Here is a 22,439-nt window from a genome sequence, read left to right on the forward strand (position 1 = left end):
GAGAGCACTTGAAAGAATGAGAAGAAGAAGAATGAAGAAGGTCCGAATATCATTTGCCTCTATACATTCGCTATTTATTTCCTCATACATTTGCCTCTATAATTGTAGAACTTTTTGCCTGACAGTTGTATTCATGCATGTTATTCGACATAATAATTTCTTTGGATATAATTTTTAGGGTGTTGAACTAGCTTTTTTTCTTCTTCTTTTTTTTTTTCCTTTTTGGTGTTGAACTAGCCGCTCAGGAAGGAAGAAGTGCAACCACTTCAGCTACTTATAGAACATTGGCATAGGAGCTCACTGAACAGCGGTTTCCTACTCCCTGTATCCTGGCGTTCAAAGTTTGTTTTCCTCTAATGTTTCCTTTAAAAAATTACCAATGGCCTCACTTGCAAAAACTGAAAAATCCATTGTATATAATCTCCTATATGCCATGCATGCTAACTGTTTGATGAAATGTCTCAACAAGGAATGTTTTGTGTAGATTGCATTTGAGTATCATTTTTTTTTTCTCTACCCAAAAGTCGACCCACATGGCTGTATGGTTGGATGACCTACATTGAAACTTGATGCTGCAGGACATGCCTCAACAATTGAAAGTGAGGCTTCTAAAAGAGGTGGGAGAGCACGATAGAGAACGGATTGTCTATAAGCACGATATTTTCATGCCTTAGATTGTGTCATGAGTTTCTTAGGTTTGAAACTATTGATATGTTGTTTTTTATTTGACTTCTTTGTTGATATGTGTGGACGTGATCTTTTATACTTTATTTTTGAGTTTACGACTTCTTGGCTATTTATATGATGTTTTTGTTTATATGAATGAATATTCCTTAGACACTATTTATTGATTTTATAATGTGTTAGAAACTAGGAAGTATTCCTTATGGTTATTTCATTTGATTATACTAACTTAAATTTGATATGAATGCCAATGAGTTAATTTCCGTTCATTAATAAGTGCTCCAAATGTACTCTTAGAGTTTCCTATATACCTTCACATCTTTGCAATTCAATTTAATAAGTTCTCCACTATCCCTTCATGTTTTCTTTGGATTGCAAAAGAAAATTATTAGATATGCTAGTGTTTTTATTTTTGAATTCTGTTTTTCATTTGATTTATTTGGATGGAATTTCAAGGCTTTATAGTAATCAACTAAAATTTTATTTTCTCTTGTTTGAGGCCTGTTTGGATGCACCCTGTAATGAGAATGATGTTGGAACTTGGGTGTTTGTTTTGGATGTTGGGTTTGATTTAGTTCAGAGGGGAGTAGTGCATTACTAGTTAGAAAATTATGCTCCATAACCATGGATGTCAAGGAACTCTTACTGAAGCTCAATTCTGTCAAAGAGTCGTTGAATCAGGCTAATTCTAATACAAATTCATCCATTGAAATGGCCGCATTGAGCTCATAAAGATGAAAGACATTGAGGTGAGTTTGTCTGAAAGAGAACCGTTTGTAGAGAAACATTTTTCAAGTCTTTTCATATATATAAAAAAAAAAAGTCATAAAAATTTCCCAAACCTCCCCTTGTCTTTTTTTTTCCTCTCTAAATACTTTATTGGAAAATAGAAAATTTCACTCTCTCCTTTATTTTCCAAGATCCCAAACTGGCCTTTAATTTCTTTCTTCTATTAGTATTGTACAGTTATTATATATATAGAATGGTTTGATGGATGCTTTGATTGGTAGTTTGAACAATAGATGGCTTGGTGCATAACTTTTGCTTCACTGCCTTAATTAGCTTTTACTTCAATTTCCTATAATATTTGCAAGGTTATGGAATATCAATTGATTCATTTGAATGGTCTAGACTCATAAATATGCATTATTCATTTGAATGATTTGAATTATGATTGGAATGAATACTCATAACCAAAACTCGAACTGAGGCTTGAAAACTCAGTTGTTGGCCTTGAAAACTCAGTCCAAGTCTAGCCCTCAGACATCTAGGGTCAACCAAAACTCAAACTGAGGCTTACCCCTTTTGGCTCTAGCTAGTAGACCAAAGCCGGCTCAATGGAAAAATTGCTTTTCATGCCTCCTCTAAGTGCCTATTGGTTCACTTTCTTTGATGGGCTGTTTATTTTACCTCGACAATAGTTGCATTTAGCCGTAATAATAGCAATTTTACATTATTTGATTCAGCCCCTAATTTTTTCTTGTTCCAGACGAATACTTCCACTAAGCAGTTTAATGATTTGAGATCCTTCTACCTGAAGATCATTTCATTCAGAAATTGCAGACGTTACTATTAAAGAAGGTGGTAGCCATGAGGCTCTGTTTTGGAATTATTTCCTCCTTATAAATCAGCTTTGTATCATAACAATATAAGATACCCAAACTTGTTTATTAATTATAGCTGCCCAGACCATTTGAAATGTGGGTCCCGTTGTGGATGGAGCATATATCTAAAATCATGTTGATCAAGCAACCCTAACCATCCAATTAAAGGCTATCAAGCAGATAGTTAACAGTAAATTAATGAGTCATATAAATTCAAAGGGAAATGTGTGGTTAATATTATCTTCTTAGTGCAATTTTTCAGTTATGCTCCCTTCATAGTTCAGCGATTTGGATGGATTGGATTGCCAGGCAACTACCCTGTGTGTATGTTCAGAGAGTCACCACCTTAAAAATAAAAAAGAAGAAGAAGAAGAAGAAAAGAAAAAGAAGAAGTGGGGCAAATCTAATAAGCAATCAGCTATCTTGCCTTTGTGTGTTTATGCATATATTTGGGTGTGACTCCTTTTTCTGTCGAAACAATGATGACCCAATAGCAGTTTTCCGGATCTAAGACATGTCCTATTGGTCTCAAAGAAAGGGTGCCTGCTCTTTTATGATCCATATTATGACTAAAGGTCCATTTGGATGTTTCTGCCTCTTTCAGCAGATGAGCTGTCTTCCCCCAAATTTTAGTATTTCACCTAGATAGCTTCAAAATCTAAATTATCTGGATGTTGATTTGGGGGTAGAAAAGAGACTTCCTTAGCTGGCTTATTTAAATCACTCCTTCACTAGACATGCTTCCAATGGAATGTTTGTCCAAATCACAACAGGCATAAGACACAATGGTGATTAACATCCAAAAGGTACCTTATGTGTCCAAGAAAGTATTCAATTAAGTATGGTTGGTCTTATAGATATCCTATAAATTCTCCCCTTTTGTTTGATTGGTATGCGGCGGTTGCATATGACTCCAAGGGCACATCTGCTCTTCATCCACGTAGCTCTAATTCTATGAGCAACATCCTTCTCAATCTATCCTCTCTCATGAATTAACAACCTAAGATATATGTTTTGTGCCTTTACACTACATACTTGTAATCTTGTAATCTTGTAATCTTGCAATCTTGTCTTGTAGGCCATATTGAACTGACGCCTTTAATTCTACAATCTGTCATAGATCATCTGGTTCAATGGCACCTAATTCTAGATAGTAGGAAACCAAACAGTTGTATTATCAGCTTCTTTAATGAGGTAAGTCTTAATCCTCTCTTTTTTCTTTTTTGCTTTTTTTCTTCTTCTTCTTTTTTTTTTAAGGGATGAAGAGTTGGGTAATTCCTACTGTTTATGTCTCTTTTTCTTGTTTATCTTTTTGAGAAGGATGGTCAGCCATAAATGATGTTGCCCCATTTGTTCTAATTTTCAAATCTTTGTTTTAACTATCGATTTTCCTGAAAGGACTGAAGTTTTGATGTTACAATTGTTTTGCAGGGGGAATACTCGCAACCATATTTGAAACCACTGCATTTAGACCACCCTATTTCTACACTTCTTCTTTCAAAATCTACAATGGCTTCCAATCGCATTCTTTCTGGTGATCATGATGGAAATTACAAAGGCCCGCTCATGCTTACTCTGAAGGCAGGGTACGTATACCATTGGAGCATTTTATCATATCACTTTCCTTTTGCCCTCCTTTGTTGTTTGAAATTTGTGAAGGTTCTATTAGGTAGACTATTGCAAAAGCACGTCATAGAGGAAAGTTTAGTCCAAATATATTGAGTTTAACAGAACCATTGAGAAAATTAACATCTTCCCTTGATGCTAGTGGATATTAACAACAGTAAAATGCCACTTTCAACTACCCATGTGACATTACTGTTCAAATTCGGCCTCCTTTACATTTAAAAAGGAAGTAAGATTAGACATACCCATCTTCTAAACTAGAAAATTTTCCCCAGTTCCTGAGATTTGAGGCTCTCTTAAATATAAATTGTTGTTAATGGGTTCTTTCTTGCTATCAGTTTTGTTGGTCTGTAAGGTGAGTCGAACTCATCGATCAATGTTGAAACCCATCAGTCACAATCGAGTATCACTTTCCCTATCATTTAACATATGAAGGTGTGTTCTTTCAAACTATATTATGTTCAATATCTTTAAATTGTTTTGGATGATGGACAAAAAACAAAATGTCAGGGTGAGAAAGTACTACAAGATTTTAACATCCAAGATGAAGCCAAGGGCTCCAAAAGAGCTATCATAAAAATGTTCATGGCAAATGTGACAGACATAACCATGGAGATCTACTTCTTTTGGGCTGAAAAAGGGACTTGCTGCATTCCACTTCAAGCAACTTTCGGGCCACTAGTGTCAGCCATACATGTTTCTCTAGGTTCTCAACCATCCTATTTCTATGTTTTCCTTGCATTTAATTTTCATCCTTCTTTAATTGACTGATTCTTTGTTTTTATGTTGCAGAGTCCTCTAGTGGTGGTTTGCCCATGAATAATTATAGAAGATACACAGGAGAAGTTATCGGTATAGCTGTCGGATGTGCAGGTGGACTACTGATACTCACATCCATTTTCTATCTATGGTGGATAAAGGATGCACCTAGCCATATGCGAGTGCACACAGACTCACCAAGATTTGTATTTTCAACATTATTGTAATTGTGTAATTGTAATTGAATGAATGAAGGATTGTAATTGATTCATCATTAATGAATGAATGATTGTAATTGAATGAATGAATGATTATGCAGGTGGTAATTGAATGAATGAATGATTATAATTTTTTTAAAATGTAGGCAATAGCTATGAATATTGACCATAACTAGTAATCTGACAACCGTAGCTGTTATTAAATTCGGCATATTGCTACGGATCCAGCACTACTTTTAGCTACAAATACTATCCGTAGCTATAGGTACTTTTGGTTAAAGAAACAGTTGCTATGGATTATATCTGTAGCTATTGTAATCTATGGCTATGGATTAAACTGTAGCCATAGGTTTTAGACCTATTGCTACGGCACCTATGACTACGGTCATGCTACGGACTAAAACCGTAGCCATAGGTCTTTAGCTACAGCTTTTATCCATAGCCTTTGCCCAGTTTTCTGGTAGTGGATGTATGTCATAAACTGAAGTGAGTCATCAGACGTGTTATATATGAATTTGGGGTGAGGTGAGTTATTTTAGTCACCCAACTCAGTTACGCCGTGTTCTAGTGTCGCTAGGTTTGAGCGTTCCCATCTACGTCTTGAAGTTATTTCAGTCACCCAACTCATATATTGAATTTATGAGTTCTCGCCTAAGTGTGAACTGAAACACCTCTTAGTGTTCCATTCTAAGTTCAAATTCCAAACCAAGACCCAACCTCTTAAAATAGCTAGGGATTTGGTCCTCAGGTTCTAGTGTCGCTAGGTTTGAGCGTTCCCATCTATGTCAGCGAATGCGTTATAATGAGTCCATAGCCCACGACCTAGTTTAATTCCAAACAATTGCTCTGATACCACCTATAATGCTCCAGATTTCGAGGGGAGGAGGGGTAGATACTCGACTCCTGACATCTCGAGTGCCACTTATGCTTTGCGGAAGCGGAATTTTATAATTTGTTTCACCTAGAATTTGAGTAGTTTGTAGAATTAAAATAGACTATGCGATGTACCCTGGAATAAACATAAATTTTAATGCGAGTAAATTAGTTGACAAGTGAAATATGTATATCCAGAGTACATGACTACAACAGAGGAAAGTTTACAGTTCTAAAAAAATACAAATGTGCAAAAATATACAAAATAACCCTACCCATCGCTAGCCCTAGGGCAACTATAGTGGCCCACCCAGGAGTTGGCAATAGAAGAGCTCCTCCTTCGAGTCTATAGACACCTCATCCACCACGTCGGATTCCTAGTACCCAAATCTATGAAAATGTCTAGCTGGTGTTTTAAAATACCGTCCCAGAGTGGGAGTTTGTGATCAACTCAGTGGGTTTCATTAGCAATAAGTTACACATGTTATCAGTTCCATAGGAGCAATTAATAAAAAGCATTAAACACAAAATTCCTAGCTACTTTTTTTAATGCATATGCATGTTATTATGATATGATGCATGCCCTCGCCATCCAACACTCCCTCCAGCGACACCGTCTTACGTTCGCAATGCCCAACACTCCTTCAATGTGACCTCGACTGTCGACTCGCCAACCTGTGCTAATGTAATGTCATGGATATTTATATTAACCAAGTGTTTAATTAAGTCCGTTCATCCAGTAAGATTGAGGAAGCTGAAACATCTCCATTAAATCAATGGCCTTATCCAGATCACTTAGCCCAAGGCGGCCGTAGCGGCTCTGAGCCTGCAATCCATGATCCAAATTTAGGTATCATACATCTGTCTTACAAATTAATAATTCCAAAGGTAAGGCATGATACCCAAATGTATGAGGATCAACTCGGTATAGGTCGTCACCCAAACACCGAGTATGATCACTCAGTTCTGAGGTGCGGGCTTATTACATAACCAAATCACCATAGGTAAGGGCTCGTCACCCAATTCCATTCTTGACTGGGTCGTTCGAACGGTACTCTGGTATGGAACCATCAGCTGGGTAATTTGACAGGGACTGTTCGAACAAGGACTTGTCACCTCTTGTGCTCGTTGGTCACTATGGGGAGGCTCGTCACCACAGCACAGGCCGACAATAAGGACATAGTGTCTCATTCCACCACGCCCGTCTCCCAAGACATGGTTGCTCACTAGTCACTACGGGGAGGCTCACCACCCCAGTGTAGGCCGACAGCTCGGACACGGTGTCGCATTCCACCATGCCCAGCTCATGAGTCTTAATGGGATCGAATCACTACTGGTTATCAGTAGGCCTCTTAAAGATATGCGGTGCTTCAGATTCAAGCAGGCGTGACTATACATGATTAACACACATAGTTTGTCAACTAGCGAGCCAATTTGCCCCATTCAAGAGAGTTGCATAACACGTGGCATTGGGAGCGAGCGTCCCATGTAGTCCAACTACTATCGGCTATCCATATTCGAACTAAATGGGTCAAATTGCCCGTTGGACGGCCTAACCGATGGGGCTACCGCTACGGGCTTCGATGTTTGCTAGCCAACCCAACAAAGGGGATTGTATTTTTAGATATAACAAAAGAACAATTCGATCTACTTCGATTTGTAGGAAAATTAAGCATACATAAGTATAGATTCATATGCCTGATATCAATAAAAGTCAAGTTGCAAGGGAGTTCTAAGCAAGCATGCAAGAGTTCCAATTCACATAACATTATAAGAGGACCATTTACTATTCCTAGTTACAGAAAATTTGGACATGCATGCAGGTAATTATGCAGTCAATTATATAAATTCCTATGCATGGGAGGCATGCAATACATTTCCCCCAAATTTCCTCAAGTTTGGGGATGTGTTGTATTTAAATTTCTCATAATGGGAAGGAATTCAAACAAGATAAACATTAGATGGCTTAGATCTAAATACTTCACTTCTAAGCAAGTTTAATCATAATAAAACAAATGTCTACTATTATTTCCCTTGAAAAACAACATGCACAGCAAAATTCTTATCAAAAATCATTAATTCTAGCCTAGGTTTGATAAATGGCCACCAAAGGATAATGGTCTACACCTAGGAATGGTTTGACGACTTGTGGAGCCGCTCTCAAGGCGTCGGTCCCACGAATTTGTGTGTCAGAGCCCTTCTAATCACTGGTAAGCCACTCCCGCGGCGGTGGGGTCGTAAGCTCCAATGTGGGATTAAGGTAGGGGAGAGAAATTCCCTAATTTCCAGCTCTTTGGAGCTCTCTCTGTGACGGCCTGACCAACACTGTATGATATTGTCTGCTTTGCCCAGAGGGCTCACGGCTTTGTTCCTACTCACCGGAAGCACAAAGTCATTCACCCACAGGACGCATTGTATCCTTAAGGTGCGAACCCCACATATAACCACCACAACTTCCTACAACTCTTCCGATGTGGGATAAGTTCAACCCCCACTGCGTACACAGTAGCCTGCCAGCACAGTAGCTTGCCAACCACTAGTAGCTCGCCCAGGCCCTTAAGCCCCACCCACATCAGTGTCCGCCCAGGTGTGCCCGCCCACATGTGCAACAGTGACGGGGCGTCACAATATTCCTCACTGAGGGCAGAGCCATCCTCGGCTCTGATACCATATGAAATGCCCCACCCAAGGACACAATATTGTCCACTTTGCCTAGAGGGCTCACGGCTTTATTCCTGCTCAGCAGAAGCACAAGGCCATTCACCCACAGGACGCGTTGTATCCTTAAGGTGCGAACCCTACATATAACCACCACAACTTCCTACGACTCTTCCGATGTGGGACAAGTTCAACCTCCGCTGCGTACACAGTAGCCTGCCAGCACAGTAGCCTGCCAACCACTGGTAGCTCGCCCAAGCCCTTAAGCCTCGCCCACATCAGTGTCCGCCCACGTGTGCCTGCCCATATGTGCAACAGTGACGGGGCGTCACACACTCTCTCTCTCTATTCCCTCTTTATTCTCTCCTCTCTCACCCCACTTGTAGGAAAATTCGTATGGGAGTGTGGGGGAGAGATTTTGGGTCTTATATAGTCTGAAGTTTTATCTAATTGGCCATGAAAACTCTTGTTTTAACATATATACCCGTAATGACTGGATTTCTAGTCCCCGGGGCCATCCCAGTGGCCCCCTGGCCCATCTGTGTCATGGGACATGTGTCCCATTGTCAGATGAAGGGTTGTTCTGAGTTTGGTGGCAAATGGATGACCTGATTGGCCGAGGGGGCCTGATTTGTGATAAACGGCCACCGATGTTCAATTGGGGTCTCAGTTATACGAATATGAGTAGAGAAATATCCCTAGCTCATGGCCCGAGTTTAATTACAATTCAAAGGTTGGAATGTCACAACTTTGCCAAAGAGTGGAAGGTCTATTTCACTTAAGTTTTTCAGATTCTAGCCTAGGGGATTCACGTGTTTCAAGCACTTGGCTTCTGGCCCAAGTTGAATAGTTCTGGACACTTTCTTTCTTCGCTACTTATGATGGGCATTAAGCCTAGTGAGACGGACGTTATTCTATAATTTCGGAACTAGTGGGCCACTAACGAGCGGTCCAGAACTCGTTCAGGTAATCGGGATATTTTTTGAATGAATTGGGTAGGGAGATTTCCTGGGCACAGTTACTAGGGTCTAGATTAACTAAGTTCATAATGTAGCTTGTTCGGAATTAGGGAAAATGGTGATTCGGTCATGATCACTCTAGATCGTTGGTTCTTATGCTAAATGAGTGGCCAGGTTGATTTGGTTTATTAATCAAATCCAACCTATAGTTGTCTCTACTTTAGGTATATCTTTATTTGGTTATATTTATCTTGATTGGTCAATGATAAGTTTGCTAGATTTGGGTCCTATGTAAACAAATCATAGGGTTAAACTCGATGTTTAAGTGATCGGTCAAATTCATTAGTTTTCTACAGTTGATCAATCTCATTGTATGGTTCTTTATTGGTACAATCCGCATATAGGCTCACTTCGAGCATCAAAGGTTGGTAAGTGACGATGTAGGCTAGTTTATATATATAAGGATTTTTGGCAATCCAAAGGTTGGTAAGTGACACCTTGATCATGAGTGTACCAAGCACATAGAGATTGATCGCCACTTCATTCACAAAAATACTTGGCTCATTAAATTACCCTATCACATGTTACCTCTCAAAATTTCTCACTGTCGTCTTTACTATAACACAATGACTAGAGCATACTATGATTATTTGATTGGCAAACTGATGTAATTCCCCCATCCATAGTTTGAGGGGAGCGTAAGATAAGCAAAGGAAAAGCCCCACAAAGATTATTGTTTAGATTTGTTAGGTGTAAAACATTATATATATGTCATATAATTAGCTACAGATTAGGTAGTGATTTAGTATCCTCATGTATATATATATCCATGTTGGGGTTAGTAAATAACATATAATTTTCTCCCAGTTTTCTGGTATAATTGTCTTCTTGACAAAACCCTAACTATGAGGGCATTTCAAATCATATAATGGTCAAGAGTTTGCATGTAAAGACGTGTGGTCCACCCGGTACCCTAATTGGATGGATTTTTTGGCCAATGACACGAATTCAGTTGAGTTCACTTGATAAATGGACTGGATCTCTTACAAGTCTGCCACATTAGCACTACAGAGAGTCAGGTCCAAAATAATACTATTGCAAGTAGGTGAAATTTCTGTGTTATCCGCCCTGGATGATGGTAACAGTGACTTCATTCACTGAGCATATTTTGCGGCTCCTTTGTGACGAATCTGATTCCAACGGGTTTCTCCTTTCAGTAAACGCAGGTTGTTTTGGAGTAGGAAAATTTGCGATATCGCTGCCAAGCATGAAAACTACAGATGCCATGGTGGGCCTATCTATCGCAAACTGTTGCACACACAAGAGCCCTATATGGATGCATCTCAGCACTTCAGATTGTGAAAATGTGCCTCCCAACCCCGGATCAATCATCTCCAACACCTTGTTTTGGTTCCACAGTAGCCATGCCTGAAACAATAACCAAACAAGGAGAGTGGAAGATTTAACATAAATTGCCAAGGAGGTAACGTAATCGTGAGGCAGTTTGCTTATGGAGACCAGGCCATTCATCATGTAGGACCCACTTTGAACATGTCCTACCACAAAAAACAGGATGGTCCACTCAACCTAGGGAGATGCTTATCCATGGTGTGACCCACCTGATGAATGAACCTCTCTCTCTCTCTCTCTCTCTCTCTCTCTCTCTCTCTCTCTCTCTCTCTCTCTCTCACACACACACACACAGAGGTAAGATAGATGGAGGCTTGAAATTCCACTTACATAACCCAACAAACTTAGAGAGTCTTCATGGTGAAAAGATCCAGAGTTCCTCTTACCACTCACAATCTCTAACAACAAGACCCCAAAGCTAAAGACATCAGATTTCTCTGAAAACCGTCCTTCCATAGCATACTCCGGGGACATATAACCACTGCATTTAAATTATTTCAGTTAGTTTCACAATGTTAGGAATGTGACTCTCAAATAACCCAGACTAACTAATGTAATAGTTATTCAGGTTAAGAACCAATGACATGTATGCTGTGCTTGGATGCACAAGCCAATTGAATTGCAAAACATTCAGTTCTGTCGAGGGGAAACAATGAAAATCGATGATTGTCTCCTGGCCACATTTGGATGTGCCATTGAATTGAATTGTAATTGCAATTTGTCATCAGACCCTCAACATCAATGCTGACGAAGGAATTTGGAATTTGGGTTTTTTTTAACCTTTTCAAGGTAATACTGATTGCAAAGTAATTCTGTAGTGCATCCAAACACAACCTAAGAACTAAGAATCAAATTTAAATTATCATAAATGATGTTATTCATCAACATACTCTATGAAATGTAAAACATCTGATTGCTGTGACAATATGAAAGCAGAATGATCCTATGCAACCAGTTTTGGACATGATACGCGGCAAATGAGGGCTGTCCATCTATTCAATACAACTTATTTTCACTGTATTATGGTGCAAACTAGTTGTATGGCATCCTATACTGAATAAAATGCATGCGTTCATAGAGAAGAGACAGCTACTTACTACGTACCCACAACCCTGTTTGTTCTTGCTAGATTCTGATCTCCTCCGAAAATCCTTGCCATACCGAAATCTGATATTTTTGGTTGCAAGCCTTCATCTAGTAGAATATTACTTGCTTTGAGATCTCTGTGAATAATCTTCAATCTCGAATCTTGATGAAGATAAAGAAGCCCTCGAGCAATCCCTTCCACAATGTGGAAGCGTTTGGCCCAATCTAGTACTGATTGTTGGCTTGGATCTAATAAAGATATGACATCAAAACCAAATTTCAGTGGGCCAAGATATGCAAAGTAGTAATAGGTATTTAGCTTGTACACGCAAGGTCCATTTTAAGTGATTTAAACCATCAATCTGGTGTCCCTTACTGTGGGCAGAACATGCACCAAAAGCTCCCAGATTAGAAAATTCCAAGATATCTAACCTTGGTCCATTCAAAATGGGAAATATCAAATCAAGACGATCGGTGAACTTTCAGTAATCTTGACTGTTGATATGATGGGCCTCACCATGGATGCCCCAAACTCACGAATTGGACTATCTTGGCCATCGTTTATTTGGCTGAGGGTGATCATTCATCTAGTTTCTTTCTTTACTACTCGCTAGATTGCCAACAATTGAAGTATCCCATCTAGGAAACTTTTGATATTGCATGGGTCATTCACAGTATGCACCACTGGTGTGTACTCCCTATGGTGAAACTCAGCACGATCAAGAACTCAAGTGGGCCACATCAGAAGGACAATGGGGAGGGAATGCCAATGTGGGCCCACAAATGAGTTATATTCCATCCCCTTCATCAGGTGTGCTCCAAATATCTCAAGGTGTTTTCCGGGCTGCTCAGGTATAACATTTGTTGTAGAGGATTCTGGTCCATGTATGGTTTGAAGACTTGGTGAATCTGATGCGAATCGAGTCCATCAAATCCTATCCGGTTCAATACCACAAGTCACCAACTTGGATGAGTCGGGCTAATTCGGCCTTGACTCAGGCAAGTCTCGACTCGACTCAGTCCGAGTCACCAAGTCTTTTAACCATGGGTTAATGTATAATAGGGCAGCAGAGGGAGAGGGATCATACCAAAGAGAGAGGCATCCAAGCTTTTGTTGGGCATGTACTCATATATCAACAGCTTTTCTTCTCCTTCAATGCAACATCCCAAAATCCTAACAAGATTCCTGTGCTGGAGCTTGGATATCAGTTTAACCTCGTTCTTGAACTCTTCTAAGCCCTGTCCAGAGCTCTTTGAGAGCCTCTTCACAGCTATTTCCACTCCGCTTTGCAAATTTCCCTAATGACAAGCATTTAAAAAAATAAATAAATAAATAAAAATTGACTTTTGGTGTGTTAATACTACATGTGTACAAGCAATAAGGATTGATCACGGGTTAGGTCATATTCAATCAGGTCGATCCGGTTCGTATCCTGCAGTTCCTGGACCCAAGTCAAGTACCTTTTTTTTAAAAGGATCTGGACCATTCCTCATACCTAGCTTTCGAGTTCGGTCCAGTGAGATCCTAGTCAAAATAAGGGAACTCATACGGTCAGGCTCATTTTAATGGATGAATTAGATTATACACATTGACGACGTTTTTATATAAAATGGGGTCTCTTGGGGTTGTTTGGATAACTGCATTTGCAGGTAAGGCTGTAAACAGTTTTACAACGTTCTGTAGTTAAAACTCGTTAAAAAGTCATGCTTCATATTACAAGCTAAAGTCTTTACGGCCATTGTACATATTATAATACCATATGGTTGATACCCACTCAAGATGTGTAGGGCCCACCATGATGTGTACGGTACATTCAATTTATCTATGGTGTGCTTTCCTTGATCATGTCAGATTGATAATCAGTTGGACCACACGAGAGGAAAGGATGAGTGGAGGACATCCAATCCATCCGGTGTGTACATGCTTTGATACTTTCCTACCAAAAATCAAGTCATTTTTATCTGATTTGTAGATTTTGGCAGGATTAAGTAGTCCAAGCTTAATATATAGAGTAAATATCTACTTTATATATTGTAAACACATTACAATGTGGTCAAACACAATCTATTTACCGGTAAATAGATTACCACTTAAAAGTCGAACGGAATAGCATGTAATTAGGTTACACCTAAAACTTGATAGGCATCCAAACAACTATATATATATATATATATATATATATATATATATATATATATATATATATATATATATATATATATAGGGAAAAGGTACTATGTGCTCCAGTTGATGGGACCGTCCCATGAGGTCGAGTTGTGTGGGCCCCACCGTGATGTGTTTCGAACATCTACCCCATCAGTCAGATGCACCATTCCATCGGGGGCCTAGGTCTCAAAAATCAAGTCAATCCGTGACTTGTATGGGCCACACCACATACAGAAGTGGGGAGGGGCCGTGCACCATTAAAACATTCATAATCATTTTTTGGGCCCACCGAGATGTGGTTTGCCAATCCAGCCCATCCATTATGTGTGTCCCACTTGGATGAGGGTTCAAACTAAGTTTCAACAGCATTCAAACTCAAGTGGGCCCCACCAAGTGCTTTTATATGTTTTTGGCATGTCTTCACATGATTTTAGATGGTATGGCCCACCTGAGTTCCGTATACGGCTGATTTTTGGGATATCCCATAATTTAGAGGGGACCCATCAAATGCACGGTGTTGATGGTCGACACGCATCACGGTGGGGCCCACACAGCTCGACCTCATGGGAGCTTATCGCGAGGTCAAGCACATAGTACCTTTTCATATATATATATATATAGTTGTGTGTGTGTGTGGAAGTCAACAAATCTCATCTCATAGCCAATATAATTAATGTATAATATTACTATTAAAATTAATTGGACCTAGCCCAAACTTATTTGGACTCATTTTTTAACCAAGTCCAAAATAGCGTACCCAAAGAGGATTGGATTGTTAGGCTGACCCAAGAAATTGATCGTGGACCGCTAAATTCGGATCAGGCCCATCGGGTCCTGGTATCTGTAGACAGCCCTACAGTATGCATCACCATATCACATGTGCCAACTGAAAACCCATGTGTGACATCCCAGCCTCCCATCAACTCTGCCCCTATGAGCACTTATCCCGGCACAAAGATAAAGCTGACCAGATGTCAGCTGGGCTACAAATGAACGGCAAAAAGAAACCATGATACGTTAGCAGCCCAACTGTTTGTGGGGCCCATGTGATGAACAGCTTGGATATCACTCCCCCGTGCCATGTTGAGAATATGTAGCGTGTGGGTAGAAACGTGTTTGAAATGTTGTATACCGAAGGAATAGGAATCCTACCTTGTAAACAGGACCAAAACCTCCTTCTCCAAGCTTATTTGCGTGACTAAAATGGTCCGTTGAGTTTGCTATGATCCTGAAATCGAGCATAGGTAGTTCGGGGCCTTCTGTTTCGTGGACCATGCGTCTCAGTAATATATCTTCATCCAAAGAATTTCTACATGCCTGCTCTCTGCTCTGCCTTCCTGACTCTAGAATCAGTTAAAAATGAAGAAGAATAAGTTCAATATGAATTAGACAAATCTACTAACTTCATTTCATAATGATTGTATCAACTTTTCCATACAAGGAAGCCCATGTATTCGAGATTGAAGCTGTCCATAACCATCTGATGCCTTCTGTCTGATCAGTTAAATCCTACCAGTACATGGTATGAGAAAAGATATTAGCCATATTTTCTAAGTCATTCTTTTCTTTATATAATCGGAGCCTGTTTGGTCCATGGAATAACATTTTTTAAAGGCTTGGGATCCACCAAATGGACAGCTTGGATCTGCAACACATGTGCCACATTGGCACATTGGATGGCTTGTAGGTGGCTCAGTTATACAAACGTTTGCACTTAATTAGCTAACCGCTGTATACATTTACCTCTTTGTTTAGTCGTCCAGCTCCTATAAATGTAGGCACACAGAACAATGATAAGTAATCCTAAAACCACCATTACTACTATGATAATTGCCTTAATACCTCTCTTTCCACCTGCAATTGAAATAAATAAATAAATGAGTGCCAATTTAGAAATGTGAATGAAGAGATGACAAGAGTCTCAATGGGCCTGGCTGGTTGTGGGGCTTTCATGCATGTCCCACTTTGAGCTGGCCTTGTACTAAAATTTAAGCCGGTCCATTAATTGGGCCTGGCTTAGGCGGTGAATAAGATCAGTCAGCCTAACCCAGCACTTTAGGGTTTCAAAAGCACTTTTGTTATATATCATGCAAGGTGAGGCACACTTTGAGGGTGCTTGGATTGTAAGTTGCTTAAGATAAGCTACTTATTCCAAAGTAGCTTATGTTAGTTTCTACTTATTAAGAAGATAATTATGTTTGGTAAACAACGTATTTATCTGCTTCTCTCTCTTTCGTTTCTCCTTATGCCTCTCTTCAGCGACTTGTGAAAAGTAAAAAATTTTAAAAAATTAACTGCAATGATTAAGTACTTCTAAGTAAAAAAGTTACTTACAACTAATCATAAACCAAAATTAACTTATCTGAAGTAAGTCACTAATATACTGCTGTATGAGTAGACAGAATAATTTACTTGATGGTATCCAAACGGCCCCTTAATGAACAGTCCAAATATTGCACAAAAGTGGGTGTAGCCCTCTCAGGATCTATGATTATTAGTGGCCAGGCTCGTACCTGCTTCTTTAGCCCATCACGGCCAGAGCCTGGGTCAGGCCTAGGCTTCACTTTGCTGGGCTTGGAGGGACCTTGGCCCTGTCTTAATCATATTCTACAGCGAACATGTTTTAATTAGGAAAAATTTTGAGGAATGTTAACTCATCTTATATATTACAACTCCTTCCAGAGGAATTCGAAGATCTGAACCGCTCGCCAGGCCGTGACCTGAAAACGAAACTGATTGGACAATCCACTTGATGGGAATATGTCCCACCTGTCGGTGCTAGTGCATACTATCATCATGGTGCAGACTTCCAGATGAACGGTACAGATAATATTGTACGTGTCAGACGTGTTCCCATACGACTCGCGTGCAATAGGTCTGAGTCGTGTGAAATTGGCATACTCTCAAAGTCAAGATTTTAACTTTCAAATGTACGAAAACAAAGGACGTGGTTTGACTAGTGACACCAGCTGGCTGATGTCAAAGCTACGTGGGATCGACCACGATTTATGTGTTTCATCCATGCCGTTCATCCATGTTTCCAGTTTATTTTAGTAAAGCCCAAAAAAGAAGCAGATTCAACAATGAATCAGTGAGGATTGAACGGCTACTGTTGAAAACATTTTGATAAGGTCTGTGTGACCTTATCAAAAGTTTGGATGACAAATAAAAATTACATGGGCCTTCGGAAGTTTTTAATGGTGAACATTCAATCAACAGTACTGTTTTCCTTTGGTTTGGTCTACCAGTGATTTAAAGCTCGGTCGTTATTTGAGCTCATCCCCTAAAATTAGCTGGAAAAAATGGATGGACGGTGTGGATAAAACACATACATCATGGTGAGGACCACATAGCTAGCTGGCCAGTGCTGGGGTCACTTGCCAAATAGCCGCCAAAAAGGAACAAGACTTTTCAACGTTTGCCTGCACCGCAGCTGAGAAAATACCAGCATGTGTGACCCTACTGGCCCAATACATAGTTACAATTCGATGATCTTAATCCTTTCAAAGCTATTGCAGATTACCTCTGCAAGACAGGGGACGGCCACCATGCGTTCACCCCACTGGGCCAACACATGGTGATGATCCAATGATCGCAACCGTCTATCCCAAGGCCAAAACAGTTGTGTTGCCCACCGTTCAATGATTGCAGCTAACGAACGACCATCAATGTCACCCCACTAGGGCAAGACATAGTGATAATCGAATGATCTCAACTATTGATGTAGAGCAGGTCGCGGACAGTTACATGGCCAAGCATAAAATAGGCATATCTCGCAAACTGGAATGAGTTAATCGACGTACCATATATGATTTTGGGGTAGAACGAGCTAATTTAGCCAACCAACCTGGATATGCCAGGTTGCCCATGCCGAAATTTTCGAGATTCCATCCTATTGACGGTGAAATTCCATGTTTAGTACCGTTTTTACTATAAATAGTAAGTTTTAGTTTGATTATAACTCTTCATTCGTTGGGTTTTAAGAGTCTATCCCAAGGCCAAAACAGTTATGTCGCCCACCATTCAATGATTGCAGCCAACGAACGACCATCAGTTTCACCCCACTGGGGCAAGACATAGTGATGATCCAATGATCTCCACTATCCATCCTTCGAGAGCTATTTTAAATGACCTATAATCGAGCTTAATCAATGATCCTGACCATTGAGTTTTGTCTGTCAAGTGCAAGTTTCTGAAGGTAGCTCATCTATGGAAGGTTGATATCATTGGGCTACCTATACATGTGGGCCCCAAAGGAACACATCATTAGGGAAAACATACATATTCAGTCCTTTGTTCTTCTTGTTTAATGACAGAAAAAAAGAAAATCAAGAAATATTACAAGAAAAATGCTTAACAAGAAAGAATTCGAAGAGAGTAAGGCGTACCTAGTTCCGAATCTGCCAAACGTATGTATAAATTCTCTCCACCAGAACTGAATTCTTCAATATCCATCAAATCTCCACCCCGATTCATGCACCCGATACCGCTAACATACGCATGGGCGACACAAGAACAGTTCTTCAGACACTTATCTTTACAGGCCTTTGCATCATCCACGCCACGCTTCCAATCTGTAAAATCCGGCATTTTCACCCCCTCCAATCTTCCAAAATCCATCTCCATTCCCCTCTTCACTACTACAATTTATCGGGGTTTTTCTCACACACCCACCTAACCAGTTCCCATTACTCCATTCATCGATCGACTTGGGTTCGAACCCTCTCAAACAGACACATGTCAGCGAACCCAACTCCTTGCAAATCCCAAACGGTCCACACAGGCCATAAACACCGCACCTAGTACGTGTGTGCACCCACGGAACGGACCATTCGTTCCTCTCTCGGTTCCAATCCGTCTGCTTGAAGATACCTGACCATTCGTTCCTCTCTCGGTTCCAATCCGTCTGCTTGAAGATACCTGACCATTCAATCCACAATCTTGTATGTCCTTCTGTGTAGTACGAATGCGTGCAGTAGATTGTCTCTGCCTTTTGATCTCCAACGATGGTGGGTCCATTAATATGGACGTTGTACATGTATGGCATCCCCAGGAATATCCTTCCATTCCATTGCCCGCTTCGCCAGTAACGAGCAGACCCATTCCATACTAGCAGTTGTGGGATCACATGAAGTTCAAGGCCGAAAGTGAAATTCCCTGGGGCGGGATCCTCTTCACTCTTCCAAGACGTTACAACGGTCCTTTTCCCTGTCTTTAGATCAGCCCTGAGCTTCATCAGCGGCAGGAATGAATCTGATGGATGTTCCAAACTCTCCCATAAGATGCTAATATTTGAATTTCCATCCCCAAGAACAAGATTACCCTGTGTCTTCGAGCACCGCAGTTGAATCATTCGATGCCGCAGAAGCGCCTGATGGCCAGAAAGTGTTTCCTCTTCCATCTAAAACAGCAAGATTACCATCGTTACTTATCCTGAAAACCCCAGATGAATCTGTAAGCGGTTTTTCTCGGTTGGCCACCCAAACGACAGCTTGTATTGAGTTGTGGTACCATATTCCGATGTAGCGGTTCGTGGAATTTTTAGGGCTGAAGAAGCCCAGCTCAAAGACCTTGCCAGGCGAAACAAGAGACTGGCCCTCTGTGATGGGTTGGGTGGGAGTAATAGTGTCGATTGCAGTGCAAGAACGAAAGAGGATGACTGGAAAGAGAACGAGAAGAATAGCTTTTGGATTCCTCATGCTTGCAACAATAGCCGTTAATTCAGGAGAATTGTTTTTTTAGAATGAGAAGTGCAGTATATAAGGTGATAAGCAAGAGACCGGTGGAACTGGTCGTCGCCCAAGACGGTACAGTCCCTCCTGTGGGGCCAACCTTGACGGAAGCGGACTGGCTAGTGTATCTCACACCAGCTATATAGCTGCTGTGTTGACGTCAGCAAGTTCTGTGGGTCTGAGCATGAGATATGTGTTATATCCAAACCGTCCATCCATTTTGCGAGCTCCTCTTAAGGCTTGAGACGAAAAATAAGAAAGATCTAACTATCAAGTGGACCACACTGCAAAAACCAGTGGGGGATTGAATGTCTACCATTGAAACTATTTTTAGGGCCACAGAAGTTTTGGATCAATATGAATTTTTTTTCCCTCTTCATTCCTTGGACCTTATGAACAAATTGGATGTAAAATAAACCTTATGGTGAGCCTAAAAATTGTTTTACGGTAAAATTTATCTCCGCCACTATTTGTGGTGTGGTCCAAATAATCTTTCAATATAATTCATTTTTGGCATAATGCTCTAAAATGAACTCTAAAAATATATAAACAGTGTAAATGTAATAAATACATCACTGTGGAGCCCATGTAACTTTGATCTCCTTTGAACCGTTCATACAACTTGGAGCTCGAGGAGAGTCAGTGCTGATCTTTGCACGACACGTACCTAGAGCAGCTATATAGTTGGTGTGAGGTACACGAGCCAATCCACTTCCACCTTGATGAAGAATATTTAAAATATTGCAAAAGGTGGATGTACTTTTCCAATTGACTTTAAATCAACGGTTAAAAATATTGCATTATGAGAAGCTTTTTCCGTCTATTTGTATAATCCAATACAGTTCATTATAGAGAAAGCTTCCGTCTTCTATATTAAAAAAATGAAATAAAAAAACAGGATCCTATCGGGAATGAATCATTAGTCTTGATGCGTCGGTAATGTAATTGCCTCTGACCATAGAAAGTAGACCGTGGTTCTTTAATAAAGAACCCTAGTCAGTGGCTCTCCATTCTTGGCTTATTTTTTCTTTAATCCCAACGACCGTCTAAGCTGAGTTGGGACTCACCTGAGTTGGCAGTATATTGGCCGACTCGCAGGAGTTGGGAGTGAATGGGGTAAGTCGTAAATGAAAATTTCAATAAAAATTTAGATATGAACTTAAAGATTGGAGTTCGACAAAAATTTAGATATGAACCAGAATGTGAATCCCGGGCTTGATTGGACTACAGTGGCAGTGGAAGGGAGAAAACACACAATGTCAATAAAGTCAACTCTTTAAATATCTCAACAAAAATTTAGATATGAACTTGAAGATTTATGTCAGGTGAGCCCTGCATCATTGTCTATTTTGACATCAGCGTTGGATTATATAAATTGAGTATGCCGATGGATCTGATAGTCGTGATATTACAAATGTATTCTGCGTAATACCCTTTGACTGTGCAACCAATGTAGACATTAAATCTTTTGTGACAGGAGATTCTTGAAGGAAGAATGGTTGTCATGGGCTAAACTACTCTGGCTCATTTTCTATAAATATCAATCTTTGTCCTATTACCTATAGTTATAAAAAACGCCAGTCCTATTTTGAGGCTTTCAAGAGGATATAAGGGATGGAAGATTAAGTTCATCAATTCCTATCAAAACAATCTATGACTACTCAAGTATGCATTTAAGTTTAAGATTTTGTGAGTCTAATATCTGTATTAGAGCTAACTATGTATTCAGTTATAGTAATTTTTTTAAGCCAATGATGTGGGGACAGCTCCCCTCCATCCATTAATTCAATGACAGAGGCAAGTGTCACATCGATACCGTTGTGGTCACAGCCATGTTTGAGGCTGGCTGAGGAGACGATGGATTGCATGAAGCTTTATCCTGTAGCCGCTTGATTACCTCAAAGCAACATGTTGTGGCCGCTTGCTCATGACATTGCCCAAGCTCGGCTTAGACCTTTGATTAGTACTACACTCGTTCAATGGGGCTCAATGATTTGTGATAGGAGTCAAACTATGGACCATCACCTTTGGGTTTATGCCGGACATGTCTCGGTGGGACTAGGCGAAGATGTTAGCATGTTGCTTCATTAGGTCAATAATAATTTTGTCTCGCTAATTTGGTGCTAGTAATGGGCCGACCTGAACTGTATGAGTCGAGTCAGTTACGCAGAGGGGCACAACAATGAGGTCCTCCACTAGTGATCCCCTCTCGTCAAACTCTTCTCGCGGATCCAGAGAAGTAATGGTCATTGTTAGTTGTTGCAATTTTGCTCTAAACGTCGTTGCAGTAGCATTGTCGGGCTTCGCATTGTTCACCCCTAACTTGGCCAACACCATGCTAAGTTGGGAACTTCATCACAATGTGATATGTGGACACCATTGCCCTCATGGCATTAAGGGATGGTCCTCCCAAGTTCACGTTGTAAACAAAGGGGCTGTCGACCACAAGGAAGTCGATCATGGTATTTGTTTGGTTAGGTCTATCTCCAACGATTACAAGCAGTAATATACTTCCTTCGAAAGTGATCTTCTCCCCCATAAACCCGACCAAGGGGGGTGTGTACAGGCCCTAGCCTGGACCTCCCGATTCCCATCTTATCGAAGGCGACAACGAAGAGGATGTCAGTCGAGCTGTCATGTCCACCAGTATGCGATGCACCTTG

At 40.4% G+C, this 22,439-nt stretch overlaps 1 protein-coding gene and 1 pseudogene across 1 annotated transcript; both read right to left on the reverse strand.

The window, feature by feature from the left end:
• Positions 1-10,199: 10,199 nt before the first annotated feature.
• LOC131221817 (G-type lectin S-receptor-like serine/threonine-protein kinase B120) lies at positions 10,200-18,920 on the reverse strand. Its single transcript, XM_058217122.1, has 7 exons — positions 18,433-18,920; positions 15,788-15,898; positions 15,197-15,387; positions 12,966-13,176; positions 11,889-12,126; positions 11,122-11,272; positions 10,200-10,809 (listed from the first exon to the last, which is right to left on the reverse strand). The coding sequence occupies exons 1-7, from the start codon at positions 18,668-18,670 to the stop codon at positions 10,501-10,503; spliced, it is 1,449 nt and encodes a 482-aa protein (XP_058073105.1). The 5' UTR covers positions 18,671-18,920; the 3' UTR covers positions 10,200-10,500.
• LOC131220288 (putative G-type lectin S-receptor-like serine/threonine-protein kinase At1g61610) lies at positions 18,742-19,910 on the reverse strand (annotated as a pseudogene).
• Positions 19,911-22,439: the final 2,529 nt, after the last annotated feature.

The sequence above is a fragment of the Magnolia sinica genome, chromosome 12 (assembly GCF_029962835.1).
Source record: "Magnolia sinica isolate HGM2019 chromosome 12, MsV1, whole genome shotgun sequence".
Classification (NCBI taxonomy): domain Eukaryota; kingdom Viridiplantae; phylum Streptophyta; class Magnoliopsida; order Magnoliales; family Magnoliaceae; genus Magnolia; species Magnolia sinica.

Bases quoted from the DNA above. Each gene is read 5' to 3' on its own strand.
- LOC131221817 (XM_058217122.1), bottom strand. From the start codon at position 18,670: ATGGAGATGGATTTTGGAAGATTGGAGGGGGTGAAAATGCCGGATTTT. The intron at 13,177-15,196 runs GTAGGATTCCTA...GCTTGTCATTAG, and splicing joins GTTTTGGTCCTGTTTACAAG to GGAAATTTGCAAAGCGGAGT. The intron at 12,127-12,965 runs GTATGATCCCTC...TATCTTTATTAG, and splicing joins CTTGGATGCCTCTCTCTTTG to ATCCAAGCCAACAATCAGTA.